The sequence below is a fragment of the Orycteropus afer genome, unplaced genomic scaffold (genome assembly GCF_000298275.1).
Source record: "Orycteropus afer afer isolate SDZICR_OR568_19922 unplaced genomic scaffold, OryAfe1.0 scaffold00611, whole genome shotgun sequence".
Taxonomy (NCBI): Eukaryota; Metazoa; Chordata; class Mammalia; order Tubulidentata; family Orycteropodidae; genus Orycteropus; species Orycteropus afer.
In genome coordinates, this window is record NW_006922198.1 from 59,154 (window position 1) to 76,072 (window position 16,919).

The 16,919-nt window shown below is 38.2% G+C and overlaps 1 protein-coding gene across 1 annotated transcript in view; it reads left to right on the forward strand.

The window, feature by feature from the left end:
• MAPKAP1 (MAPK associated protein 1) overlaps positions 1 to 16,919 on the forward strand; it is a 256,579-nt gene that overhangs the window by 3,947 nt on the left and 235,713 nt on the right. Inside the window, exon 3 of the mRNA XM_042783048.1 lies at positions 11,732 to 11,880. Coding sequence (XP_042638982.1) covers positions 11,732 to 11,880 — 149 coding nt within the window. The remainder of the gene's footprint in view (positions 1 to 11,731; positions 11,881 to 16,919) is intronic.

The window sequence follows — 16,919 nt, forward strand, 5'->3', positions numbered from 1 at the left end:
ACTTTCACGTGTACTGTCCATTTTATCTGTATACTTCTCCCTCCCTCAGTTTCTTTCCCTGTCTTCACTTTCTCTCATACACTTCATTAATTGACCCTGTGATCTTATTTCTAGAGAAGTATCCTATCATGCTTATCCATGCTTTGAAATGTTGGCTCTGATTTTAATCAGACCAGTAGTCTGCCTGATGATCATTCCTGATGGTTAGGGTGAACCTCATCAATGCAGGAAAGAATGCCTTTGAATTCCATTTTAGGCTGAGCTCCTTCAGTAAACCAGAGCTTGTCATTAGGGTATCCTGAAGCACATTACAGTGGAGTCAGGAGTCCATTAAGCATCTGCCTGGCAAACTGAGCAGCCATTCTGTTTTCACACATCTCTCAAACACTCTTTTGGTAAGAAATGGCATGGCCAAATCCTTTTGATCTTAATAAGGAATTTTGGATAGTATTCATTTATTCATTCTCACCTTCTTTTTCTACTTTGTTTGTTTTTCTAAAATCCCCTACGTAGCACAGGAGCAGGTAGTGTTGCATTCTGTTGTGCATGGGATCTCCCTGAGTCAGGGCTGACTTGATGGCAGTAACAGAAATAACAACAACCACAACAAAATCCTCTTAGCTCTTTTTCTTATCTTTGTTTTATTTCATTCCTCACTAGAAGAATTATCATTATGAGTATGACAGCCTGCCCCGGAATGTTCTTCCTTCTTTTTTATTGTGCTTTGGGTGCACATTTACATAGCAAACTTGTTTTACATTCAACAGTTCATGCACATTTGATTTCACTGCCCTGATTACCATCCCCAACCATAAACAACTCTTTTCCCTCTCTTCCCTATGACCACCCCCTCCCAGTGCCCTTGTTATCTATCGTTCTTGTCTGTCCGGCTTTCCCTCTATGTGAGTGCTACCCCTCTGGTGTCTCATGGCTGATTGATCCAAGGGGTGCATCTCCCTAGAGTAGGTGGGTGCCTTGACTTGGGGTAGGTGTTCTATATGTAGGTCTTTTTACTGTTGGGCTGAGAACCAATCCTTGTGAGTCCATTTCTAAGTCTGAAGGGTAACCCGGGGCCATGGTCTTAGGGGTTCTACCAGTCTCTTTCTGACCAGTAATTCTGGTCATTTTTGTGTTTTTGAATTTTGTTCTACATTTTTCCTTCCACTCTATCCGGGATCTCCAGATTTGATCCCTTCCTGAGTGGTTGGCATTCATAGCTGGGCACCATCTAGTTCTTTTGGTCTTGGGGTCATGGAGGCTGAGGTCTTCATGGTCCATTTTATCTTTGGAATTGTTTCCAGATGAGTTTGATTTTCTTCACTCTTCTCTGCTCCAGATGAGAGGAGACCATAGTTGCATCTTAGATGGCCACTTGAAAGCTTTTAAGACCCTAGTCACTACTCACTGAAGTAGGTTGTAGAATAAAATTTTTACGAAGTATATGTGCCAGTTGAGCATGATGTTCCCTGAGATGGTGGCCTGCAGGCACAGGGATTGGGTCTCACAAGATGCTTGGTTGTCTCTGCAAAGTCATTCCTACCCTGTATTCTGTTGCTTCTGTAATGTATGTGGCTAGTTTTGTAGGACAAGTGCATATGTAAAGTTATCGTCAGCCAAGTCTATCCTTGGTCTAGGGTGTATTCCTGTTCTCCGACCCCTGCCTGCTCTTCTCACCCGTCTATGCATTAATCCATAGCCTGGTATTTGGTGCTAGTGATACTGCAGTGTGGTGCACGTAATAGTATTTGCCTCTGTTGTCCCTATCGTTTGTGTACATTTCAGCGTTTTTGCGTTCCCCAATCTCACCATGCTGGTCACCATGCTGGAATGTTCTTCTTTTCCAGTTATTCTGTCTTAAATTCAGTCTGCCCTTTAAGGCACAGTGCAAGTACAACTTCCTCATGGAGGAGTTGGAAGGGATCATAGAGGCTATTTGGTCCATACCCTGAAGTTCCTTATGGACTTACTGATCTGTATGTCATGAGATTCCATGATAAATGAAATACCTTATTGTAGAATAACATTTTTATAGTATTTTTATAATTAAAACTGCATGGATTCATATGAAGATGATTTCATTGCAAGTCTGCTCTGTCAAGAATAATGTCATATCAAGGTCCCAATATTTTTAAGTTCATTGTTATAGAATGAGGTTGGTATTTTATTCTTTACATAATTAGTTATTAACCTTACTCATTAATTTATTAAGCAAATTTATTCCATAACTCCTGTGTATATAATTCCATGCTAGGTGATTAGATGAATGTATAATTCTTGTCCTCAAGAAGTTTGCTGTCTAATTGGAACACAAGACTTTCTACACAAGAAATTAAATGATTCAAAATGATAATGTAGTTTATATAAATTATTAATGAATATTCCTGAAGCTTTTTTTTTTTTAATTTTAATGTAATTACTGTTACTGGTTTCTTAAAATACAGTTTATTTTTGTACACAATCAGAAATACACCCAAAGGTACATGTTCTAATGATGTGGAATTTCTGATTTGGTACATATGAAATGAGGTCTAGAAATACATATTTTTCAAAAGCACCCTGGGTGATTCTGATGAGTGGCTAGCTCTGAGGACCACTGGTGTATAAATAAAACTTCATACAAGTTCAGCAGATTAGTTGCTAATATCCTTATATTACAGTTGAGAAAAGGGGCTCAGAGGTTAAGTAGGTTTCCCAAGTTACTTACTCCTGAGTAGTAGATGGCAAAGCCAAGTCTGGCCAGTCTGACCCCAAAGCCTGTGATCTTTCCCCTATACTCCACTCTCTCAGGCTCCCATAGGCCAGGAGGAACTACTTCTCGTGCTTTGAGCTCCTCTCTGTGAGCTATGGCCAGCATTTAGGGAGGTTGCCAGAAAGTCTGTATTTAAAAAAACAAATTATTGTAGAAAATCTGAAAAAGTATAGAAGTGAAAATAAGCTATCAGTAATTCCAGAGGTAATTGCTATTTTAACATTTTGATGTATGGATTATAGGTACTTTTTATATCTGTGGGTATATATATTTTAAATAATATTCTAATCATGTTTTATATGACCTTTTTTGTGTATACTTTATAAGCAAAAATAGACAAAGTATTTTTTCATTTTTGTTTATTTTTTTTGCAGTGTTCCCTACCCTCCTCAACCACCTCTGGTAATCAGCAAATAAAATTTCCTTCCATATATAAGCCTTTCCTTAACTTTTTACAATAGTGAACCAATACAATATTTGTCTTTCTGTGACTGACTTATTTCACTCAGCATAATGTCCTCCAAGATCATCCATGTTATGCGATGTTTTGCAGATTCTGCATTAGTCTTTAGTGTTGTATAATATTCCACTGTGTGTATGCACCATAGTTTGGTTATCCATTCTTCTGTTGATGGGCATGCAGGATGAGTGTTTAGGATTAGGGAACAGTAAGGGCAAAGGTTCTGAAGCAGAAGGAATAGCAAGGATGAAGTAGTAAGGGGGAAAGTGGGCTGAAAGAAAGTGGGAGACTCAGTCATGGAGGGTCTCGTATAGAATTTGAGTTTTGCCCTGGATGAGGTGATTAGACCAGAGTATGTGATGTATGACTTACTCCCCCCCCCAGATTAAATTTTCTTTAAAATAACTTTTTTTTACAGAAAATTTGAAATTTATACGTAAGTAGAAAGAATGGTATAATTAGCTCACACATAGCCATCATCTAGATTCAATAATCATCAATATACGGCCAGTCTTACTTTATTTATACATTCACCTACCACCTCCCCCAATTATTTTTAAGCAAATCCCAGATTCCGTATGATTTCATCCCAAAATACTTATGTGTTGTTCTTTTTCTTTCAAACAAAACCTCAATACCATTATGCTCCAAAAAATTAACAAAAATTACTTCCTGTTGTCTCAAATTCTTTTTTTTTTCCTGATTGGTTTATTCAAGTCTGGCTCTAAGGTACAAACATTACTTTGATTGATGTCTCGTTTCCTTTTTAATCTATAGGTTCCCTTTCACTTTCTTTTTCCTTGCAATTAGTCGAAGAAACTGAATCATTTGTTCTCTTATATTTCCCACATTCTGGATTTTGCTAATTGTATCTTCATGGTCTCATTTTAATGTGTTTCTGTGTCTCCATGCATTTACTGTAAGCTGATACTTAGATCTAAGTACTTGCTCAGATTGGGGTTTGATTTTAGTTACAATCATTTTATACATGGTGAGTTTGTACATGGTAAAAGCCATTCCATTACAGTTTTTATTGTACTTCTTATTGTACTGTATCAGGAAACATGAAGTGTCTTGTTTCTCTTTTTGTGATATTAAAATTGATGATGGAATCAGAGGTTGTCAATCTGATCTATTCATTATAAAGTTACCTTCCAGCTTTTCACCTACTGGTTTTAGCGACCATTGATGTGCATTGCTGTTGTCGCTACCGTTGAGTCAGTTCTGACTCATGGTGATGCTTGTGTGCCGTGTAGAACTGCTCTATAGGTTTTTCAAGGCTGTGAGCTTTGGGAGCAGAGCCCAGGCCTGCCTATAGAGGGACCTCTGGATGGGTGTGAACTGCTAGCCTTCCAGCTGGTGGTCGAGTGCTTAACCTTTTGTCCTACCCAGATGTGTTTCAGTGGGGATTGCAAAAATAAAGATACTCTGATTTTATTAGTCCATCTTCATTTGTTAACTGGTTTTCAGATAAAGAAGAACTTCCCTTCATCTATTACTTGTTTATCTTTAGATTCAGTTCTTATAAGAAAGACAGGGCAAATGCTTGATTCTTTCCCTTGTTAATAGTTTTCAGAGTGATAGCATTCTATGTAGATGACCAATGAGTTACAGCATCCTATGTAGATAACACAAAATAATGTTACTATTTTTTCCTTTGTATCCTTGTGAACTCATAGAGTTTTAAAATATGTTTGACATTTTTCAATTGATTGAAATTTTTTGTTTTAAATGCCAAAATTTTACCTACTTTGTATAGTGAGTGCCTTCATAATGGCTTCTAAGTTCTTTTGACACAAGTTCAGTAATCTTTCATACCTTCCTTACTTATGTGACAGGATGTTCCAGGCTCATGTTATACATATCCTGCTTCGTATATGGAATCAGCCATTTTCCAAGGTTTTAGTGGTAAATGATGTGAAGAGACCACAATCGGAGTGCTGGGGGTGCTCACTGGGTTGTTTTATAAACATCTATGTCTTTTCAATGGAAATGGTTTCTTGCTTTTTTTTTTAATTAATTTTTTTATTAAAGAACATATACATTATGAGTTAATGTTGATTATTCTAATTCAAATTTCAGATCATAGTCATGTACTACATAACATCAGGGCAACATGTACATACGGCATATATATCCATGGACCCAACCCTCAATTCAAGGTACATACAGTGGTCTGTAGTAACAGATGGGCACTGCTCTGTGACACACATCAAAACATTATTATTATTTTGTTAAAGATGTGTTAGTGTATCTGCAAATATTTCTTTAATGATTTTTGTGCATGGAAATATGTGTGTTGTTGTTATGTGCCATTGAGTCAGACCCGACTCATAGAGACCCCCTCCTTGGCTTTCTGAGGCGGTATCACTACGGAAGTAGATTGCCCAACCTTCTTTCCGAGGAGTGGCTGGTGGGTTTGAACCACCAGCCTCCTGGTTAGCTGTCAGGTGCCTTAGGCACTATGCTACCAGAGCTCCTAGAACATACTACATAAATAACCAAACTAAACTCATTGCTGTTGAGTTGATTCCGATTCATGGTGACCTCTCCTTGGATATCTGAGGCTGTATCTTTACGGGAGTAGATTGCCCAGTCTTCTTCCAAGGAGTGGCTTGAACCACTAGCCTTCTGGTTGGCAGTCAAATGCCTTAGGCATTCCGCCACAGAGTCCCTGAAAAAACTTCTGCTCCTAAATCTACTTCTAAGTCAAATTTGTATGTAAGTTGGGAGCAGTTAAGTACAGTTGCTATCTAGTATTAGTCAAATATGAGTCTTAATGTATTATATACTGCACTATGCATATATATATACACACACACACACACACACACACTATATACTGTATGTATCGTATAGTATATATATGTATAGATATATATGTATACTATATATAGTATATGTATACTGTATGTATAGTATATATATGTATTATGTTATGTGCCGTTGAGTCGGACCCGACTCATAGTGACCCCTCCTGAGGTTGCCGAGGCAGTATCCCTATGGAAGTAGATTGCCCAACCTTCCTATATACTATATATGTATACTGTATAGGAGCTCTGGTAGCATAGTGGCTAAGGCACTTGACTGCTTACCAGAAGGCTGGCGGTTCAAACTCACCAGCCACTCCTCGGAAGGAAGGTTGGGCAATCCTACTTCCGTAGTGACACTGCCTCAGAAACCCAAGGAGGGGTCGCTATGAGTCGGGGCTGACTTGACGGCAAACAACAACAACAACAATGTATACTGTATAGTATAATATATATATATGTATAGATATAGATATACTATATATATAGTATAGTATATACATGCATGTTGTTATGTGCCATCGAGTCGGACCCGACTCATAGTGACCCCTCCTTGGGTTGCCGAGGCGTTATCACTACGGAAGTAGATTGATGGGTTTGAAGCACCAGCCCTCTGGTTAGCAGTCAAGTGCCTTAGGCACTACACTACCAGAGCTTCCCCATATAGATGCATAGTGTAGTATATAGTACACCAAGACTCATATTTGAAATGTATAGAGTGTCTATTTCTTCATAGCCTCTTACTTTTAGATTTTTGCCAATCTAATAGATGAAGAACCGCCAGCCTTCTTGTTAGCAGTCAAGTGCCTTAGGCACTATGCTACCAGAGCTCCCCCCTTGGAAGGAAGATGGGGCAATCTACTTCCGTAGTGATACTGCCTCGGAAACCCAAGGAGGGGTCGCTATGAGTCTGGTCCAACTCTGCGGCACATAACAACAACAACAACAATAGATGAAGAATAGTATATTAGTATGATTTTCATATCTCCCATTAAGAATGTGGTTGAGCATCTTCCAATTTGTTTAAGAGCCATTTGAATTTCTTTTCCTGTGGAAGTTTTGTATTCCTTGTCCTTTTTTTCTATAGGGTGTCTTCTCTACTTTTATATCTTTGGATATATTATATCTTTATTTATAAGGAATATTGGTCTTTCTTCTTCTGCCTTTTTACTTATCTGTTTTTGATTTTATGTTTTGATTTTTACTTTTGTATGGTGAAATTTATCAATTTTTCTTATTTTTAAGTTTGTAACTTAGGTTTTAAAAGACTCATATTGGCTGTTGTGTTGGGAAGAGACAGAGGTTGGGGGAGGGGGAGGGAGGCAGTGGCAGAAATAGGAAGACTTTTTCAAAAGTAATGGTGATAATCCAGCCTTGATAGCTGTAGAGATGGCTCTGGGTCTCTTTTGAAAGCTCTGTTGATAGATAGAATGTAGAGTGTGATTAAAGAGAAGAGCCAGGGACTCCCAAATTTTTGGCCCAATAGAATGGAGTTGTCATTAACTGAGAAGGAGGAGATTATGGGACGGGTAGGTTTGTGGGAAGATCAAGAAGAGTTTGGTTATAGACATAGAAAATTTGTAATACCTACTGGATATCCAAGTCAGATGTCAAATAGAAAGATATGTGACTCTGTAATTTAAGAGAGTATGCTGGGCTAGAGAAGGAGCTTTGGTGATGTAGTGGTTAAAAGCATTTGGCTTCTAACCAAAAAGTCGGTGGTTTGAATTCACCAGCTCCTCCACGGGATAAAGATGAGACAGTCTGCTTCCATAAAGATTTATTTACTACTTTTTATTTTTAGGTATGTGTTACATATAGTGAAGTTATTAAATGTATCTATCGTTCAGTGACTTTTGACAAACATATACACCTGTGTAATGAGCATCTCAGTCAAAGTATAGAGCATTTCCATCATCCTAGAAAGTTCCCTTGTGCCCCTTTCTAGTCAGTCTGCTCCCCAGACGTAGCCACTGTTCTTATTTACATCACTACCATTCAGTTTTGCTGCTGATAGATGGTATTTGAAAAGCTAAGGCATTCGGAGGTCGTGAAAGAAGTGACTGTACATAGAGAAAAAGAGGGTCAAGCACTCAACCCTGGGGAGCCCTGTCAGTGTTTTGAAGTTGGGAAAATGAGGAAGAACCAGCAAGGGAACTGAGAAAGCCCAAGAAAGAGAATGAGAACCAGATGGAGTCTAGAAACCAAGTAAAAGAAGTGTTTAAAAGAAGGAGGGAGTGTTGAACCATAACAAATGCTTCTAAGAGGTTTTGTGAGATGAAGATTAAAAATTGAGCATTGGATTTAGCAACAAGGGAATCATTGATGACTTTGATAAAAGCTGCTGTGGTGTAGTGGTAAGGTCTGAATGTCTGACTGGTGTGGGTTTGGGTGAATGAGAGGAGATTAATTTGACAGCAAGAATATAGGCAGGATCTTTTGAGGAGCAGAAAAAGAGGGTAGGTAGCAGTGGGTAATTGGAAGGGAATATGAGATTAAGAGAGGATGTTTGAAAAATGAGTAGTATCTTGGCATCTTTGTGTGCTAATATGACTAATCCGGTAAAGAGGGAAAAATTGAAAATAAAAGAGAGATGGGAGAGAATTGGTTGAGTGATGTCTTGAGTTGGCAGCAGGGGATGACGGGATCTAATGCATAAATGGAGAGGTTGGCCGTAGAGAGGGTCACAGGCAGCTAATCCATGGTAGTGAGAGGGAAAGCAGATGGATATCGCAGTTGAGATCACACAAAAGTTCTCTTTTGGTTGCTCGTATTTCTCCATGACCTAGGAAGCAAGGTCATTGGCTGAAAGTGTGGAAGAAGGGAGGAGATGTTAGAGATTTGAGGAGAGAGGTCTAAGTCTGAATTAAAGAATGGAAGGTTCATATGTTATCATGCCATACCTTATCCTCCTGATAACAGTTGTGTAATATCTTACTTACCTGTACAACCTTAATTTCTTCATCTTTCAGGTAGAGCTAGTAGTAACCTTTCTCTTAGGATCATTGTGAGGACAAGGTTAGAGAACACCTAGCATAATTCCTGATCTGTACCCCAAACCCACTGCTGTTGAGGTGATTCCAATTCACAGCAACCCCATAGGACAGAGTAGAACTGTCCCCATAGGATTTCAAAGGCTGTACATCTTTACAGAAGCAGACTGCCACATCATTCTTCCACAGAATGACCGGTGGGGTCAAACTGCCAACCTTTTAGTTAGCATCCAAGTGTTTAAACATTGTATCACTAGTTCCTTCTTGTCCATTTTCAGTTTTTCCCTCTTTACCAGATTAGTCACATCAGCACACAAAGATACCAAGACACTGCTCATTTTTAAAACATCCCCTCTTAATCCCATATTCCCTTCCAATTATCCACTGCTACCTACCCTCTTTTTCTGCTCCTCAAAAGGTCCTGCCTATATTCTTGGTGTCAAATTACTCTCCCCTCATTCACTCAAACCTACTACAATCAGTCATTCGGACCTTACCACTACACCACAGCATCTTTCATCAAAGTCATCAGTGATCCCCTTGTTGCTAAATCCAGTGGTCAATTTTTAATCCTCATCTCACAAACCTTATTTAACAAAAGATCATTCTTTTTCCAGGTGCAGTAACAAAATTGTTAATAGGTTACAGGTAGGACAATTCTTCTACTATATAAAATATCACTCTAATCGAATTGAGGTTGTTGGGTGGCACAAGTGGTTTGTGCTTGGCCACTAATCTCAAGGTTAGTGGTTCTGAATCCACCCTGCAATTCCATGGAAAAAAGGCCTGCCATCTGCTTCTGCAAAGATTCTACCAAGAAAACCCAGTGGACCAGTTCTATTAACATGGGGTTGCCATGAGGTGTTAGTGACTCAGCAGCAGCAAGTTTGGTTTTTTAAATTGTAATCTAAAACTTTTTCAGAAGAGCATTTAGAATCTGTTGGTTTTGTGTGCTTATAAATTCAGAATCTGGAATCGTTAAATATCACATTTTTAAAGAGAATTGATCATTTTCTCCTGATTTGTCACAAATGTACAGGGACTCATTTGATAAATTTCTGTCACCAATCTGTTGGAAAGGTAATTTTATTTTATTTTTCAAGTTCTGAGTGGTTGTTTCAGTTTTGTTTTCTCTCAGTTTGGCTATATTCAGGAAGGGAAGTTGAACCTTTTCATTATAGATTTTAAGATCTCAGACTGATTCATTTCAAAAGTTTTAAGTATAGAAATTTTCTAATATTCATAGAAATGAAAAATATAATGAACTCACATGTACTTATCATCTGCCAGCTTAATCAATACTCAAATTGATTTCGAGAATTAAATGATCTTTGAGAAGATAAGACACTAACTTGTCTTGATTCACTAATGAATATAACCTGAAGATTCTGATTTAATAATTTATTTCAATTCCTTCATTTTTATTCATTCATGCAACAAAAATTTATTGAGGTTCTGCTTTGTTCATTAGTGCTTAAGGACTAAGAGCCTTGGCTGGGTGCAAGTCCTAGCTTTGCTACTAAATAGCTGTGCAGCCTCAGGCAAATCAAAATATTTTAAGCTTGAGTTTCCACACTGGTAAAAGTGAGATAATGCTAGTAATTTATTTCATGAAGTTGTGAAGATTAAAGGTGATAAGGCCTGTACAGTCCTAGCACAATGTGTTTACATTGGCTTGCTCTATAAATGTTAGTGACTGTCTTTTACCTTTCCTCATCATCTTTGTCATCCAGATTTTGTAGATACCACTGGAGAGTGTGAGAGGATTAGGAGGTGGACCCTGACCTTAAAGAGCTGGAATTCCAAAATCACGTATTAGGTCCAGGAGAGATTTTTAAGATTGTCTAGTTCGACAAGCGCAGAGAGCTTTAGTAAATTACCCAGTTCACTGTCATTGGCAGAGCCGAGTCAAAGGTCAGGCCTTCTAGCTATGACTGCCATTGTTAGAGTATGGCTGCTCTGTTGTTTCCCCATTCCCACCCTCTGCCTGCCTTTGCCCCAAACACTCCAGCTGCAGTTGACTTGATTCTGCCTCGTAGGAACCCAATATGTGTCAGAATAGAATTGTCTTCCCTAGGATTTTCAGTGGCTGATTTTTAGGAATTAGATTGCCAGACCTTTCTTCCAAGGTGCCTGGTAGACTAGAATCTCCAATCTTCCAGTTAGCAACTGAGCGTGTTAACAGTTTGCACTATCTAGGGACCACTCTTTAAGCTCTACTCTTTCTAACTTGACAATGCTGGCCTGCATGTTTTTCTTTTTCTTTTTTTAATTGTGATTTGCGTGAAAGTTTACAGAGCAAATTCACTTTCCATACAGCAGTTCACATACACTTTGTCTCATGACATTGACTACAATTTCCCACAGTGCAACAGTTCGCCTCCCACTTCCTCCCCATAGTTACCTCTTCCTTGTGTCCTTCCTTCCATGCACTCCTGCCCCCTGAGCTGTCTCCCTGTGCATAAGCAGCCCTTCTATTCTCCCATGAAGGCCTACATGTTTTTCGATGCTCTGCCTTTTCAGTGCACAAAATTGAAGTGTATGTGAGGCTTTCTGTGCTTATCAGACCAGAACATATCCATGCTCATTCCCTCCCTGAGGTTCCAAGGAGGTACTTTTTAGGAAATGTGGGCCTACTGTCTCTCTTGTCTATAATCACAAAGATGTTGGTTTTTTTTTAATCTTCCTTTTTTTTTTTTATCTTCCTTTTGAATCACAGCCCAGGAGTTAAAGTCACTGTTTGAAAAAAAGTCCCTCAAAGAAAAGCCTCCAAGTTCTGGAAAGCAGTCGATACTATCTGTACGCCTGGAGCAGTGCCCTCTGCAGTTGAATAACCCTTTTAACGAGTATTCCAAATTTGACGGCAAGGTAAGTGAAAAATGAAACCTTGCCCCTTAAGCAGAACCTCAATTGAGGTGCAGTTATTGTTGGTGGTATTATTATTATATCAGATTTAAGAGTTTCAAAAGTGTAATGATGTAGAATGTCACTCATATTTTCTAAGACGATAGATGTAAAAGGGTATGAATATCAATTCTGTGTTGTTTCCACAGGAATTTATCTGGGAGGATTAAAACAAAAACAAAATCCTGATTGTTTCCCTTCTGTTTTATGTCCTAAATGTACTGATAGTTTTGGTTGGGTGGGTTGTGATTCATCAAGGGTTAATTGTGGTCGAAAGTCTTGAAGGTGGCTTTGGGAAGTAGTCTGTATGATCATGTCTGATTGTTTATTATAACTGTACAAACAGTTGAGATTTGAATTTGATTTCAGAATTTTAGGCCATTGCTTTTGCATTTCATTATATGGAATCTTGTTTGATACTTGCTATGCAGTATGATTTTTTTTTTTTTTTTTTGCCTCTTTGTTCTTAAAATTCGATGTAAAATTAAAATGTCTTTATTTTCCATTTAGAAAAATGGCCAGTATTTCAGGGGGAGCATAATTCCATGTGCAGATGACCCCCTTCCCCTGTTACCTGTCATTCTGTGCTGAGCTGAGCGGGACCTCTTTCAGGAGACAGTAGTAGTTGGTTTTCATATTTATTGCCTTTATGTTTGCTGTCTGGGATTGGTGTGGGGGTGCTGAGTGATAGCTTGTTGCCTGGAGGAGTTATGTCCAGTTTGTCTTATTTTAATACCATTGCATTTATAAACACACAACTCTTTGCTTATGTTTGTATTTTTCTTATTCATGTGCCTATTCTGTTAATTGTCATATTTGGGCAAGGAAATGTTTTCTCTTTGAAACACTCTTACCTCATACAATTCAGCATATTTCCATAAGTTTAAGTAAGCATGTATGGCCATTATCACATGAGGTTATTGATGTTTGTGGGGATGGAAGGTAAGAACTAGAAACAAAATGCATCAATAGCATAAAGATCCTAGTAGGCTCAGAATTCCTCCAAAAAAGTCTAGAAGTATTTTTAGTAAATTACAGATTGTATTGATATTGATACAAAGCTGCTCCTTTTTGTCCTGCCTGTTTCTTCTTGTGGAATGTAGCAAGAGAGGGAAGGTTCCATCTGTGGGTAGGATTGTCAGCCTGTGTGTATGTGTTGGGGGTGTTGAGTTAGACTGTATAGGATTTTATTCAAATACTACAGTTGTGAGAGGTCAATTTTTGGATTATATTACATGGCTGGAATGTACTTACTTCCATTGCCTGAAACCATCTGACTATTTGGAAATATAATTGCAGGAATAATTAATATGTGATAATGCTTTGATGCCAAAAACAATAGCACACATGTTTTTGAATATTATATTCTAGAATTCTCACTATGGCACTGGACTCTATTATAAATTACTTAGATCTGGATTTGTCCAGAAGGTTGTGAACCTGCTTGGTATGTATCTCCTTCTGTACCAGGAAGAAATTTAAAAAAATTAGAGAAGTCATTTTCTCAGTCACAAAGGAATTATTTTTGCTAGATGTGTGTTTCATTTTAGACAGTTAATTCTTTTGTCATATCAAGTATACAGTATTTGTAATCAGCAAAGGATGTGAGGATGGAGCAGTCATTATTACACATTGAGTAAGAAAGATTTACATATCGATAAATCTTATCTTTTGATGGGATACTATTTTATTATTATCCTACATATTACAATTGCTAAAATACAATTAAACCCTTGTTCTCATCTATTATTTAATATTGATGCATTTGGCAGATATATAATGAAAGTGGCTAATATTTGAAGGATATTGTACTGTACATATTAAATTAGTCTTTCTTTATCTTTGTGAAATACATCAATATGATAGTCAATGACATCTCAGTGATTAATAGTGAATTATACTCGAGTCAAGCCTTTTTGTAACCTAGAAATTAAAATGACTATTCAAATAACACCTCAAAATGATCAAATTAGCATTTTGTGATTGCATAATAATGGGATTGTAGTAGTTATAACAGCACCATGGCTGCCTCTAGAGTTAAGATCATGTCAACCCCTTGATAATAAAGCCTTTTCCTTGAGAGTCGACTTTAATAATTTCCAGATTGATTCTTCCCATAAATCATTTGACGTTTAACACTAAATTTTTGTTACTGTTGTAACTTAAAATTATTTTATTTTTATTCATATCATATTTAAGAAGCAAAATGAGTATCCCATTTTAATAATTCACCATCTTGTCATTGAATTTCATGCTTTTTGCCTCAGATATAGGGTTTTCCTATATTTTGTCTTTTTTTTGGGGGGAGGTGGGTGAAGATTCTTAAAGCCACTAAAACATGTAGTTTTTTTTCTTCCTACAAATACAGTGCCTTTCTTGGGAATAGCATTTGCCTTATTTACATAATTAACTGAGTTGCTTAGGTCTCTTGGGCAAATGGTACATAATTGGGGAAAGAAGGGGACAGAGAAGAGTTTGGGGTATAATTAAATATGCTAAAAAACTACTTAATTATGTATTTCCTCAAGAGACTAACTGCTGTGAAGTCCTCTTTAAGATTAAACTAGCATTAGATATGAAAGAAGGATTTTGTTTTTGATACGGTTTACGATTACATTGCAGTTAAGCAGGAACATACAGTGTCTTTAACAGTTTATGCAAACTAGATTGTTGGTTTGGATAAGTATCTCTTAGCAATTATGTTGAGTTAAATTGAATGTTTTCAAGTACTTTTTCGTTTCTGTGGCTTGTTAATAATTTATTGAAGACATAAAATTGAGAGAGTATTTAGGTATGTGCTCTGTTACAGTTTTGACAGATTTTTTAGTCAAATTTATTAGTGTATTTCTTTGGGTATTGCTGTGACTTGTCTTAGATTCACAGATTATTAATAACTGTTCAGTGATCATTTGAAAGAAGTTCATGGTAGATTACAAACTAGTTTTGGAGAATGCTTGGACAGACAAGGCAAAACCAGGCTCGTCTGTCTACCTGAATTCCTCTGCATTGTTGAAAGTAGGACCTGTGAATGGCCTCTTGACAAAACAAAACCTCTATTCTAGAGGTTGAGACAATCTGAAAACTTCTTGTGCCAGTCCTTTTTGATTTCCCTTTTGTATGGGAACTGTTGTTGGTTGTGAGGAGGCAGAGAGAATCAATGAGTTGCTTTGAGGTAGGAGGGAGTGGGCTCCACTTATGTGCAGTAAACATTTAGCACTGATTTAAGTGGTCTGGAATATGTGTGGATTTTCTGTCCTATTCCTCCACCTACTAATGTTCTGAAGAGGTTATGTATGAAGACATAATCTAACCCTTTCCATTTCATATTGTTTTAGTTATCTAGTGCTGCTATAATAGGAATACTATACGTTTGGCTTTAACAAACAGAAACTGAGGCTCAGAGAGGTGAAAAAACTGGTTCCTTTGGCGATCTCCTTGTGGCCTGGCATTACTCCTTCCTCTTTCTTTTTCTCTCTCTCTCTGTTTGCTTGGTTGTTTAATCTCTTGGTATATATCAAAAGATATTGCTCAAGATACACCCTACACTAAACCTGCCTAGTTAACTTAACAAAAAGAACCAGTTACTGAATAAGATTATAATCACAGGCATACTTAAAAACCAAAACCAAACTCATTGCCATTGAGTAGATTCTGACTTATAGAGACCCTCATTGGGTTTCTAAGGCTGTAAATCTTTACAGAAGCAGACTTCCTCATCTTTCTTCCTTTGAGCAGCAGTTTGAACCACCAACCTTTTTTTTTTTTAAGAGCTTGTTTTACATTCAAAGCCACGCGTACATTTAGTTTCATTCCTCATTTGCCATGTCTGGCCCTAACACAGTCTCCTCCCCTCTCTACCCTGCAACATTCCCCCCGACCCCGTGCCCCTCATAATTATGCACTCCTGTTTGTCCTGCATTTCCTCAGTTTGAATGTTGGTCCTCTAGTGTCCCATGGTCTATTGCTCTAAGGGATGTATTACCATTGAGTGTGTGGGTGTAGCATCGTGGGTTGAGTGGTCTGCGTGTACATCTTGTTAACTATTGTGCTGAGAGCCTGCCCCTGGGGGTGAGTTTTATTCCAGGGGCCGAATGTATTTCAGGGCCATAGTGTTGATAGTCTCACCAGACTTCATCTGACCAGTAATTCTGGTCATTATTGAGTTTTTGGATTTTGTTCCACATTTTCCCTCCCACTCTATCCAGGATCTCCAGATTTGATCCTTTCCTGAGTGGTTGGCATTGGTAGCCGGCACCATCCAGTTCTTTTGGTCTCGAGGGCCATCGTGTCCTAGGGTTGATTGCTTCTAAGTGCTCTTGTTTTTTTTGTGTGTGCATTCTTCTTCACTTTCGACACTAGGAGACCATTAGCTGCATCCTGGATGGCTGCTTGAAAGCTTTTAAGACCCTAGTCGCTACTCACCAATGTAGGATGTGGAGCAATGCATGTATGTATTTTGTTGTGCCAGTTGAGTCAGGTGTACCCCAGTACTATGGTCCTGAGGTAGTAGATCTATTGGATCTCTCTCCCATAGTGTTGGCATGTCTGTGAGGGATTACTCTGTGTCTGTCTTCTGCTGTTTCTGTAAGGACTGCAGGTATTTTGTATTGCTGGTGCCTGTACAAGATTAGCCTCAGCTCAGTCTATCCCTGGTCTAGAGTATACCTCTATTCATTGATTCCTGTCTGATCATCTCAGGTGTTTATGTGTTTATCTGTATAGCCTAGTAGCCTAGTGTTTGGTATTAATGGCAGTGTGGTATTGTGGACACATTGGTTGGTTTTATTGTCTGTCTCTTATGTACACAGTTCAGTGTCCTCTCATTTCCCAGTGTTATCGTGGTGGTCATATATCCTTCCCGTATATCCCTCCTCCTACCCATGTCAACGTGTAAGCCCCAACTAGCCCTAAAGGAACCCCTCCTTTTCCCTCCCCATCCCGGTAACCTACTAGGTGAGTTCCCTTTTCCAAGCAAACCCTTCTCTGTCTTTTTACAGTAATGG